General features: G+C 38.8%; 1 protein-coding gene across 2 annotated transcripts in view; it reads right to left on the minus strand.

The window, feature by feature from the left end:
* The window catches only part of ntn1a (netrin 1a), a 74,536-nt gene that overhangs the window by 6,097 nt on the left and 55,546 nt on the right, over positions 1–12,893 (minus strand). For both annotated transcript variants that reach the window (XM_044115110.1, XM_044115109.1), the window contains 2 exons: positions 12,076–12,129; positions 1,640–1,714 (listed from right to left, as the gene is read on the minus strand). In XM_044115110.1, coding sequence (XP_043971045.1) covers positions 1,640–1,714; positions 12,076–12,129 — 129 coding nt within the window. The remainder of the gene's footprint in view (positions 1–1,639; positions 1,715–12,075; positions 12,130–12,893) is intronic.

Here is a 12,893-nt window from a genome sequence, read left to right on the forward strand (position 1 = left end):
TCTATGCATGCAAAACCAGCAGAGACACGCCCAAAAAAAAAAAATACTTGCAGCTGTATTTGCAGCTACAGCAGGTTTTACAACATGTTTACTCAGGGAGGCTGAATCTAAATGCACACCACACCTAGACCATCATTTTTGTTAAAATTATTTAATCTTTCACTTTAAAATTAGGCAGCAATTTTGCATTGGTTTGTCACATAAAATTCAAAAGAGTTACATTGACGTTTGTGGTTATAATGTTCCAAAATGTGACAAATTTATAGGGACTTGAATACTTTCACAAGGCGCTGTAAGACCAGTAGCAGAGAGATGGATTAGTGAAAAAAAAACAGCAAAACCATCTTTTGTGTAGATCTGATCTGTTGTGTGCCAAAGCTAAATTACACTGATCCCTAGAGTTTGTTCTGACGTGAGTTACGCAGCTGCTATTACCGGTCAGTCTCCTTAATACGAGCAAATATCTTGTATAGCTGCACACAAACACTTTTGTGCTTCAGCAGAGCCTTTACTTTTCTTTTCTTGATATTATTACAGCCATCAATCCTCTGCAGTTCACACGAAACACATACCAAATCATCTGAGAGCTGTTCTTCAATGCATGGTTATCTTGGGTTGGGTGGACAGATGATGGTGCTCTGGGTTGACTGATGGTTCTGCTAGCAGAACATCATTTTACTATTTTTAAATAAATGTCTTCTACTAATGGTAACTGCCAACATTTTGTGTTCATTTTGACTAAAATTGATATAAAATTTCCCTTTAATGAGACATTTTTACAAAATGCAGACTCTCACTACTGCCCCGATTTTGATGTGGTCCCCCCAGAACCAACAGCAAACGATCCAGAGGCCCAGCTTTTCTCACGACACCACCAGTGAGGTAGACCCGGGTTGAAGAGGAGGTGTCTATAAGCTGACCCCTAACTCCTCCAAATCCCAGCGGAACAAAGCCCAAACCTATCCGTCAAGCTCCTGAAGTATGCTGCGGGACGCCCCCGGTTTGGTTCAGTGGCTCTGCAGCCTGACTTCAATCAGGGGAGGGGACGCGGGCGACGGTGGGAGAGGGGAGAGGTCATATGTCTTATCCACACCTTGAATGGTGTGGCAGACTGATGGTCGCAGGAATGCAGCACGGGACGCTCTGGTTGTGGGGGGAAGTAGGCTGATCCTTAATGAGGATCTCTTAGTGAGCCCCCACTGTCTATCTCGCTGCGCGGATAATCCCCCCCCCCAAACACACACACACACACACACACACACCTCTGTCTAATTTTATTTCCCGCTCCTTCCTTCAAGCTCCCTTTCTCCCCCTCTGTTTGTCTGCTCATCTCTTCATTGCTCAAAGATCTGTTTGATTCTTTATCTGTTTTGATTCTTTACTGAGACCTAAAGAAGTAAATCGGTAAAACTGTAAAAGCTCTTTTGAATAAACCGGGCCTGTGACTGCGAAAGAAACTGAAAGGAACTCTGTGGCTTAGAATAAAATGTAACATTTACAGAAAAAAAATGTAGATTTATTCAGCGATATCTAAGGTTTATTCTACTTGCTCCAAATTTTAAAAAATTCTGCTTAGAACGTGTTATTGGCAGACTAACAATAAAAATGAATTTAATGACCAGTGTTTTGTCTGACTCACCATAATCCTTCTTGCAGTATTTCTTCATGTTGATTTTCAGTTTGCCTTTTGATGCTTTGCAGTAAGAGTCACAGTCTGTTGGAGTAAAAAAAGATTATGCATCAAGGACACTAGGAAAATAAAGACATCAATAACACAATTGAGTATTTTTTAATAATCTATTGTCGCTAATGCATGACTTCAAAATTAGTCAATGCTGAATTTACATAACTTGATTTCAGCAAATGAACATAAAGAGCATAAAATATATATATATATATATATATATATATATATATATATATATATATATATATATATATATATATATATATATATATATATATATATATATATATATATATAAATAATTTATTTATTTCTGATTAAGTTATGAAACAATACAAATTGTATTGGTTCTATGGTAAAATCAGTGAAGTTGAAAAAATTTCCAAGTTATAAACATATATTCACAATTCAGTAGATTAAATAACAAACATATTTTTAGATGATAATATAAAATTTTCAATCAAGATAAAAGTAAAAAATATAAAAAAAAGTCATAGTAATATAAAAGATAAGTCTATCACTGTTTTTTCTGTTAAAATGTAGAAGTTATAATAATGTGCTGTATTTGTATTTTTGCAATAAGTTTTAAAGATTAATAAGGTGTGTGTGTGTGTGTGTGTGCGTGCGTGCGTGTGTAGGTGTGTGTGTGTTTTGTGGACATTTACAATAGAAAAATATATTACATATCTATTACAAAATAAGTACACTAAAGTGCATTAATTAATAGGTTGACAAATGATTTATTTTTGTTTGCTTTGTCTAACGTCCTCAGCATTGCTTTATGATATAATGTGTTCAGTAACAATTGTGCCATTGAACATTTACCCAAAGATTAAACACCACTTGTTCTCACTGTGTCTGAAGGATCAGGTCTGTGCAGACCTGCCTCACATGGCTTGTCACCGAAACTCCCCAATAAGAAACATAAAACTAAAAATGTCTCCCAAGGAGGACCATGTCAAGCTTTCAGTTTTGCATGTGTGGGGGTGCCCAGAGTTGGCAGCTATTCCAGGGAGTGGAAGGTGTTGGGGGGGCGGTGAAGTGGGTCATTGCCACACAAAGGGAGGTCAGGAAGGAAAAATTAGCCATCCATGAAGCGTTAGGCAGGGGAGCCTTTTTTTCGCACTGGGTTGGGGGAGCGGCAGGCGGGGTGTCCACGTTGGAGCCGTGAACAAATAAATACCTCAAGCAGGCTGTGGGCTTACCCACACTGCCTCACAGCTCCATGCTGTAGAAAAGCTGTCAAACACCCAGAGGTGTATGAATGAACACACTCTGAGAGCGCTTGCTGAAAGAGTCCTTGGAGTTTGTCATCTGGTTGCACAAGGCAGCAAATTTTCGCCTAGAAATACACAAAGGGCCTTGATTAAACAGTGCATGTTCTTTTTGCAATGATGGTTTGGGCCTGCTGACAAAAATAATTACCTGTGATACTGTAATCGCAATGTGTGATGAAAAATAAAGTTAAAACTAAAAGTATGAACTTGGGCAATATCAAGTTATGTTTTAAATTGAGCAAAGTTAAAGCATTGCAGTAGTGGGGAAAAAAACAACGTGTTCTCCCTGACACTTTAAAATACAATGTTTTGCTCAGTGAGCACACAAATGCCACCAGTTCACTTTTCATCCACAAAACTCTTCAGTGTGGATGTTGCTACTAAGTAGGGAAGACGCAAAGTTAAGCATATTCAAAAGCAGTCAAGGAAAAATAGAATAATTCATTTGAAAGGAAACTGTATTGTCACAGTGCAGACATGTCTGCTGAGGGTCGTCAAAAGACACAGAAAAGCTAAACATGTTACTAGTAAGTCGCTCTCACTATTTACAGCTTTTAACCTCTGACTGTCATGGAACATTAAATATTTGCAGATGTTCCCAGTCTTCTGGAAATCTCACTTCTAGCGTGATGCTTCTAATTTCTCAAGGCATAAACACTAAAACTGACGTTTGAGTAATGCTAGCTGTACTCATTTTTAATATGTTTTCTAAGGAGAGTTTAAAATAACAAAAACAAACTAATATTTTCTAAAACATTAGCAAAACCCTTAGCAACTTCTCTGTGAAACACACTGTGTGACATCACCTCTGATCCTCATGTAAAGAAATAATGATTGTTCATTCAAATTCAAATTCAAAAATACTTCATTGGGAAATCCCAAATGGAAATAAAATGACAGGAAGGCCAGGAAAAAAAATATGCTGAATGCCTCTTAAGTTATAGTTTGTAATGAGAAATTGGAATCAGGCAAAACTGCTATCCTCACATCAAACCTTTTTCAAAAATTGGAATTTCAAAATTGCTCAAAGAACTTAATAACTTATAAATGCCGGGCAGAAATCCCTTAATCTCAACTCCCTTGGTCTATTCTCACCAGCTGATACAGATATGGTGAAAGAAACCTAAATGGGTTGTTTTGACAGAAAGTTGTAGGATGTTGTTTGGCTGATGGAAGAAGGATTTGAGCTATAAATATGAACAAACCTCACAGATATGAGCAAATCTTTACTACTCTTTATTGGCCATCACAATGAGGTTGCCTGGGGAACGCCATGACAGAAAGAAATGCCCGAGTGGAGAAGTGGGAGGAGGGAGAATGAATGGTGGAAGACAGGCGGGCAGCAAAACATGATGAATGTAATTTGGCAGAGGGGGAAAGAAAAAGAAGAGAGTAAAAATGAGCAGAGCCGCTGGTTGTGTTACAGTGTGGTTGGGCTCAGAGCTGGTGCAGGTCGTAGCAGAGAAAGTACAAACCGAACAGAGGAGTCTATAAAAGCTGGAGCTGATTACCATGTAAATGATGGAAGAGGGGGCTGTGGAAGGGCAGCTTTGTTTTCTCATAACCCCCCCTAGATGCCATCATGATACTTCCCTTTGATAGCCTTTCGTTCCCCATTAGTGTACCCATGAGACACGGCTCCGGGGCCCGCTGAGAGCGCCCCGAGATGCCTGTTTAGGGCCAGGCAGTCCCCTACTGCGAAGACAAATGTCCCCTTTGTGCCTGCGTTACAAGCAGCAGAAGGGGAAGCGGTCTTGTAATGCTGAGCTAAAATGTGCTCTGCGTGTTCTAAGTAGATGTAGTTACTACAGCGCTTTGTTTTCTGGCCTTTCAGTGCACTAAGAAGTTGGTAAGTGAGAGGTGGACCTTTGCCCCCTCTATCAAAGTACCCCGCAGCCCTTTAAACTAATCGTTTTCATTCAAGCTCCTTCCAGGCCCAATACAGTTCGTCCTGGAGCCAAAACTTTACAGCGGCAATGAAAAAGTCGCAGTACCGTCAACAGCCAGTAGTAGGTTGAATGAAGTGGAAGGGAGTTTTTTTTAGATGTTGAACATGAAAAACATGGGTCACTGCAACGTGTTGAGGTGAAAGCATCTAGTCGTTCAAAGACTGTTCTCCTATAAATCAAGACGAAACATTAGGAGTGGGGAAGTTTTTATTGAAAAAAGAGAAGTTAGCTCACCTGTCGAAATAAGCATATTGAGGTATTTTCCAAGTGTAGCCAAAGGTACTTTTACCTCCCTAGTCAATCCAGACTGACTGTCTCCAATTTTAGCGTGTAGAGAATGTTTTGCCACAATTAGGCACAAAAATGATGGACTTGAGGCCAACATAAGTTACAGTCTGATGGAAATAAAACTAAACACGCAAAGTCCGTGTTTAAATTCAAAGAGTTCAATAAAAGTTGATTTGAATAATTATTATGTTTTTAAATGTTTATTAAATGTTAATACAGTTACAATGATATCTGAGGTTGCATTAGACTCTTTTGTTTTCTGTCAGTTTGACTGACAGCGTCAACAAAAATTCTGTCATAATCTATTTTTATACATCAGTTCTTGAAATAATAATTATGACATGAACTATTCAGTTGCATTTCATTATCATTTGGTGTAATTAATATGAACAGAGAACCCAGATCCCATCACATTTTAAGCAAATGAACACATCAAATGTTTCTCTGCAGTGACAAAACCCCCCCAAAAAATAAACACACTGGCTGTCACAACAATAGCTGCATATGAAGAATGAAATTAAATGAAGGGACTTAAATTATGCACGCTTCACCTGCTGTGGTCTGAACACGCAGCCTCACAACTTCCTCCTGGTCCACATCTGGAGGAGGAATCTACACTAGCGTTTAGGTCAGGCATGAAAAAGTCTGACCCGTGTGGATTTTAGGGAATGTGTTAAGGGTGTAGTCAAGTGTTCATTTCTTGCCACAGACAGAATTGTAGTAAAACATTTATTTTTGGTCTCCTCTGATAAGACACCCTTTATCTGCATGTTGGATACTGGGATTGAACCACACACAAGTGGAGTTTATTTACTAATTAAGTGACTTTTGGAGATAATTAATTGCACTTGATTTTAATGGGGGCAATAAAAACACTTGCCACACTTTCCAAATTTCTATTTGTTCACAATTTTAATCTTCTGTATGTGTCCTTTCATAGTTATGTGCTACTAAGAGGTGTAAGGTTTGAGTCTGGATGTGGGTCGGCCTGCAAAACTTGTCAAGAAAAAGTTGAGTCGTTCCTCTCCTGTCAAAACATTCGGGTCACAATCAGAGCTGCTCTGACATATTTGCTGCAGATGATCAAATGCAACGCAACGTCCAAGTTTCTAAACTACAAAACTCTCACAACACACAACAAATGGCTCCACATGCAAAGTGTGACAAACGCTATGCAGAGTTAGAAGAACGGGAGCGGTAGAACCAGGAGGTGTAAATGATGGCTCCCAGGAGGAGGGCTCTCTCTCATTTAACCAGACTGATTGAGAAACAAACTGCAGCAAATAAAGCACGTAATTAGATTAGAGAGCTGCTGTTCTGCTCAGCTCCTCCTCACTGGGCTGCTCACATTCAGGTTGCGAGCCTGGATACTGTCTTGGAAGGAGACACACAGAGAGAGAAAGGAGAAGAGGAAAAAAAAGAGACGCTCCCCCCTCCAACCTCTTTTCTTACTGTATTACCACTGAGTAAAGATAGTTTCTCTTTAACAGGAAACCAGCAGAGAGGAAGCTGCTGTACCGTGAAAATGTTTTCACCCAAATGCAAAAAAAGAAAGGATGTAACCACTTTAGTTTTGATTAGGGCCATTTTAAATCACACTATCTACTAGTCTATCACTCTAATGTACTTCAGCTTTAATTAAACAATCTAATTATTAATCAGACATAAGAAAATTGAACTATGTCTGTCATGTTAATGTTTTACACACCTGAAGTAATCAAAGCTTCTATATCCCAAATTTGTCTGCTAGCCAGAAAAATAATTTGTCTCTTCAGAGTCTTAGTCTGAGTCTCTGCAAAAAAAACAAAAAACAAAGATGTTTTGTTGCAAAACTAAATGTCCTGCAGGTGACTAACCTGAAAGGGGGAATCATGCCCTCTGACCTTTTTGACTGTTTATATCCAGATGGAGGTCTTATGGGATAAAGCAACATAGGATACTCCATAGCTGTGAAGTGGATGGTAATGATATGTATCATTAAATGTGTTTGTCTTCTCAGGTCATTCAGCTAATTCATAACACAATAATTTGATCTATTATAGGATAAAAGTTACCAAAACCACCCTAGCTATATGTACAAACTATCATAAACTAAATTATAAAAAAGCTTTCATTATCATAGTTTTTTTTATTTTTATTTGGGGGTCATATTTCTGCAGATTAGAAAAATAAAAGTAAAACTAGCAGACAATTTCAAGAAAAGTATCAATACCCAAACGTTGCGGGTGGTGATGTGAGAATCTGGGGTTGCTTTGCTGGATCTGGATGAGTGTCATTGATGGAACCATTAATAATCAATAATTTCAGATTATTTAAAACTGTTAAGTGTTTTATTACATAGCATTCTAATAAAATACGGTTGTGACTTGACAAATTGTGAAAAAGCTCAATTGGTTTGAATATTATAGCACTACAAATTTTAGCAATACAGGGGTCATATGTTGATTATGACAATTTTATGCTCTGCTTGTCTACTTTTACCTGTGCTTCCTGCAGATGGTCATTCAGTGTCCAAACCTTCTCTTAGCATTCATATAACTGAGTAGTGGTATAAGATTCATGACCGAAGCGCCGCGGAGTCTGAGGGAACCGAAAAGGGTGTGCGAAGAAAGACTCATGTCCAAAAAATCCGAGGAGGGGTCCGCTACAGATTCTGATCACTTCCAGCCTCAGTCGCGACACACACACACTGGACATGAACACCATCATCCTCATCAGTCCAATTCTCCATCTCCTCATCATCATTAGTTACTCTAACATCCTGACAGGCCCGCGCGGCCACAGCTCAGGTCACCAGCGGTTAATCTCCTCCACATTTCGTTGCCATGCAGACGTCTCTGTAGTGACCCGTGGGAGTGGCGATTCACACCATCCGTGACCCACCAGCACAATGTGTGTTTTGTCTGGGCCACACCATCGGCGCTATTCTCCACGCATTCCAGCCCTCCGTGTGGTCGAGGTGTGGGGGAGGGGGGCCTCCAGCAGGAGACAAATTAATATCCATTCCATCTTCCCTCCTTTCCTTCCATCCCAGCAGACCCCCGCTCCCCCGCTTCACGTAAGCCGCAACGAGACACCTGCCTCACAGCTGTCGGCGTATTTTGTATTTTCCATCGTTTCCTATGTCTCGGTCGAGTCACAGATCTTCTGTCATTTGTTCCACGTCTCCAGTCTGCTTTAGACTTCACATCCATGCACCTCATCTTTTACTCGGCTGTCACGGATCTTCCTATAGTTTTACTCCCTGCTTTTTCCTTTCATCTCTTTTGGCCAAAACTTCTTACCATTGCATAATCAGTAAATCAGCAGTTAAATTCACCCCTGGACTTCATTTAGTTGAATTTTCTGTCAGTCTAGCATGCATCTGAAAATAACGTACATCTTAGGCAGTCATTTTGCTTAAAAAAAAGGAGGTTAAAACATTCTCACACACAAACGTGCATGCACACACGCCACATCTGTAAGCAATCACCAACTAGGTGATATCACAGCCGCTGGAATACCAGAGGTACTTTTGTTGTTCGACCCTCTCTATAGGATCTGTGGGCGATGTTTGCATCTTCCACACGTCAAACCTGGGTGGGCCAAAGGGCCCCCTGGCTTTGCAAGGTCTCCATCATGGTGCTACAGCTAACAGCCTGTGTGACTTCAGCCGTTGGGATGAAGAAAGCACAGAGAAGCATCCCTACTGCATGATGCGGCCATGTTTTACCGTAGAGATGATGGAATGTCAGCCAAAAGGTCCAGTCTTGGTCTGATGAGACCTGAGAACTGTCTTCTGAATGCCTGCTATTACTTCTACTGCAAAAAGGACTTCTTGTGACTTCCTTCTTGCCACTCTTCCATAAAGGCTCGATTTGTGCAGTACATGACCAGTATGTCTCCTCCTTCCTTCCATCATTCATAGATCATGAGATCTTAGTCGGATCATTTCTTCCTATTTTATAAAACAGTCACTTTAAATCACTTTTAATCCAAATAAGTTGCAACTGGCAAATAAATTGCTATGGTTGAAGCTATTTAAACTTGAAAATAGCTGCAAACAGATGGGCAATTATACAACTGCACATCTTTGAAAAGCAGAAGTGGAGCATCCTGCATTACCAAAAAGAAAGTGGTTTCTGGACAAAACACTTGCCTTTTCCAGAAGCTGTGGTACATCAGTAAAACCAGCTGACCAAACGTGCTGGAGCTTGTTTGGGGTTGCTAGGTGACAAGCTCCTTTGTGCTTGAGTTGCTGTGTTGATTTGTGATATCATTTAGAAGATCTTTGAACAGATAATTTTCTAAACATTAACTTACTGACAAAAAATGGCTGGGTGGGTTTATTAAGTGCTTGGAACTGCTTTTAGAAGCAATAGAGACCCAGATAAAAACTGTGCAAAATGTGAATTTTGCATAATAGGTCCCCTTTAGACCTTTCTATAACATTATCCCTAATCCGTCAGCTATGATGCTATTTAAATAATTTTGTTCCCTTTTCTCTAGTTATAGGACTTCTGAAGCCAGGTGGTTCAGAAGTTACATCAAAGTAAAACAAGTTCATTGATCTGCAGTCAACAGATTTTATTGCGAAACGTTCTCATTTTTGTTCCCTTTCTCAGTTATTTTCTACTTTGTGATGGGCTATGGTATAATGTCCTAATGAAGCAGACTGAATTTTATGGCTGCAAATTTACAAAATGTAAATTTGAAACGATTTCTAGGCATATGAATAATTCGGAAAGTACTGTATGCAAATAAATGCAACATTCTACCTTCACTTTTTTTAGGTGAATACCAAATCCCAGAGATTTTCCAATTCCTGAGGAGTGAGCCCAGAGAAAGCCCCCATATATTCCAGCGCCCCACCACCCACAGTGTTATCTGAAGACAAAGCGTGAAACAGAGGGAGACGAAGGAGGTGGAAAACGCTGAAAAGAGAGCTGAAGTTGGGGGGTTGAGAGAGCAGCGATATCCTGAGAGTCCACTCGAGGCCTCTGCGGGGAACAGCTGCTGGAGCCTCTCGTGCACGCTCACACGTGCACAGAGCAGTAGCTGGTAGCTTCATTAAAGAAGGTATAGGAACACAGTGAGTCAAATGACTCAATTTGTTTCAGCTGTTACTTAAATTAAAAAAGAGAAAATATTCTGAGGTTATATTTCACCTGTTTAGCTGCAAAAACTTCAGGAATATTCTAATGTTTGGCTAATAAATGCTGATATTCTGATTTAACAAGTTTTAACAAGACATATGAAGACAGTGAAGGAAATGTATTCTATTAATATCAGTTCTTAAATTCACCCAAGTAATAAGCTTACAGTTTATTCCAGAACTACAGAATCCTATAGTATTTTCTTATCACCATTATTGATTATGGATTATTTGATTAGGTTTTTCTGTTGTCTGTTTCAGAATTGATAATGTTCATGATGGCAGCATGTTGGAGATGTTCTGTTATGATGGTTCTGATTGGCTGTTTTTTTTTTTCATTCCTAATTGTTTTTGACATTTTTCCATGTTTGAACAATTCCTTCATTTTCATTTTAGAAAATTAGGATTGAGTACACTTAGTCACCAGGTAAAAAAATCCCATGAGATATTGGCTTTTAACACAATAACCAGCCACACAATATTTGGTAAATCTAACATTTCTTTTAGTCTCCAAGGCAACCATGTTTGGGAGGAAAAGCAGTAGAAAGCCTTTTTGTCCTACCTACCCTCACAAATGTAAACCTGTGGGGTTTGTTAAAGTCTGATGGAACTGTATGCTTTGATCAGATGAGATGACTTAGATTGAAGGGTTTGGAAACAAATGCTCCAACATAATGAAATAATGAATGAAAAAGTGGTAAAAGAGGTCATTTTGAAGTACAGTAGACAATCTGTGATGCTGTGGGCCTGTTTCTTGTCCAAATAGCCTGGAACTCTAGTTAGAGAGTGTGGTGTCAATGGATCTGAAACAGAAGGAGATTTTAAATAACTATCTGGTGGATTCAGCCAGTATTAGTTGTCGTTAGGTCTGTCAGCAGGATGCTAATTCAAAATTTGTCAAAAAACAACACAGAATGTTTCACGAGGCACAGAACAGTCTATTTTGTGGTAATACATGTCAAAAAGTATGGAGAGCAGGGTTACCAACCACTGTGCCACTGATTGGTTTTATTGGCTGAGGTATTTTTTCTCCTACTGAGAAAAAACACTCAAAATATAGGCTTGACTTTTTTCATAGTGAGATTATGCTGCTGAAATAAAGGATGGTTTTACTTTAAGGTGTTTTACACATCTTTACTCAAGGTTTTGTGTAACTCAAGTCCTGGGCTGTTCTGGTTGTGCTCATATGCCGTCAGAAAATCATCTGCAGCGTGAATGAAAGAATGAAAGCTGTTTGGATTCCTTCTCATTGCATTGCAAGATCAAAAGTCCCTCCATCTATTTCTCACTACCCTGGAGAAGGAAGCCTGGAAAAGCACTGAAGTTCGGAGCGATAAAGTATCAATCAGTCAAACGAAGTGAAAAATCCCAGTCCCATGCAGGGGCAAAAAAACACCCCACTGTGCCACAGTTAGACTGATTAATTGTGAAAGTGTGAGAGATTAAAGGAGGCACATCCCATGGTTGCTGCTAATGGCTTTAATATTCATGAACCCTTCTAGTAATGAGGGAAGAGGCAAGTGGGATCCAATTTATCCTACAGTCACTTTTTACTGGAATCAAGAGAGGAAGTGAAAGAGGTGAGAAATTCCATTTGCATTCACTTACATTTTCACCAAATTCTGTGCATATTTTACTGCACAGCTGGTGTGTAAACACGAATACACACACCCACATGCACACGCACCCACGTATGCACTCACATTTAAAAATAAATGTCCAACGCTCAGCTGTACTCACCTGATGGCTCCTCTGTGATGCTGGACGGAGTCGTGGGAGGTGAAACTGGAATCTCTACTCAGAGAAAATGAGAGAAAATAATTGATTTATTCATTTATAGAAAGCACATGTGATGGATTTATTCATTTATAGAAAGCACATGTGATGGATTTTTTGTTTTTGTTTATGTAAAGAGCGTTAATATCTAGAATAGTTCAAATATGTACTAAAGTGGTGAGGTGCTAAAGCAGATTTCCTTTTTCAACAGACAAGTTTTTGATGGTCACGCAAATTTTCTATGATCTAAATTTACAAAAAACTGCAATGGACAGCTAGGTAAAGTCTTTATTTATTATTATTATTATTATTATTATTATTATTATTATTATTATTATTATTATTATTATTATTATTATTATTATTAATAAACTGGATGTGTGAAAGATTAAATCCCCATAATATTGAATTGTCTTCACAATCCACAAGTTTTTATTCCTTAGCATGCTTTGAGGAAAAAAGGATTAAAAAATGTTTTTGTAACATCATTACATCTATTTGAAGAAAACTGTGGAAAAATATACAGTTTTATCCTTTACTAACTACATTAATTTACAGATATATATATATATATATATATATATATATATATATATATATATATATATATATATATATATGCATATATATATGCATATATATATAGCCAAATCATCAACAAGACTGGCTACGGATACCGACTCAAGAATGGAGCCAACATCAGCCACCTCCTCTACATGGATGACATCAAGCTGTATGCCAAGAGCGAGCGAGACATAGACTCACTGATCCACACCACCAGG

Source organism: Gambusia affinis, linkage group LG04 (genome assembly GCF_019740435.1).
Source record: "Gambusia affinis linkage group LG04, SWU_Gaff_1.0, whole genome shotgun sequence".
NCBI lineage: Eukaryota > Metazoa > Chordata > Actinopteri > Cyprinodontiformes > Poeciliidae > Gambusia > Gambusia affinis.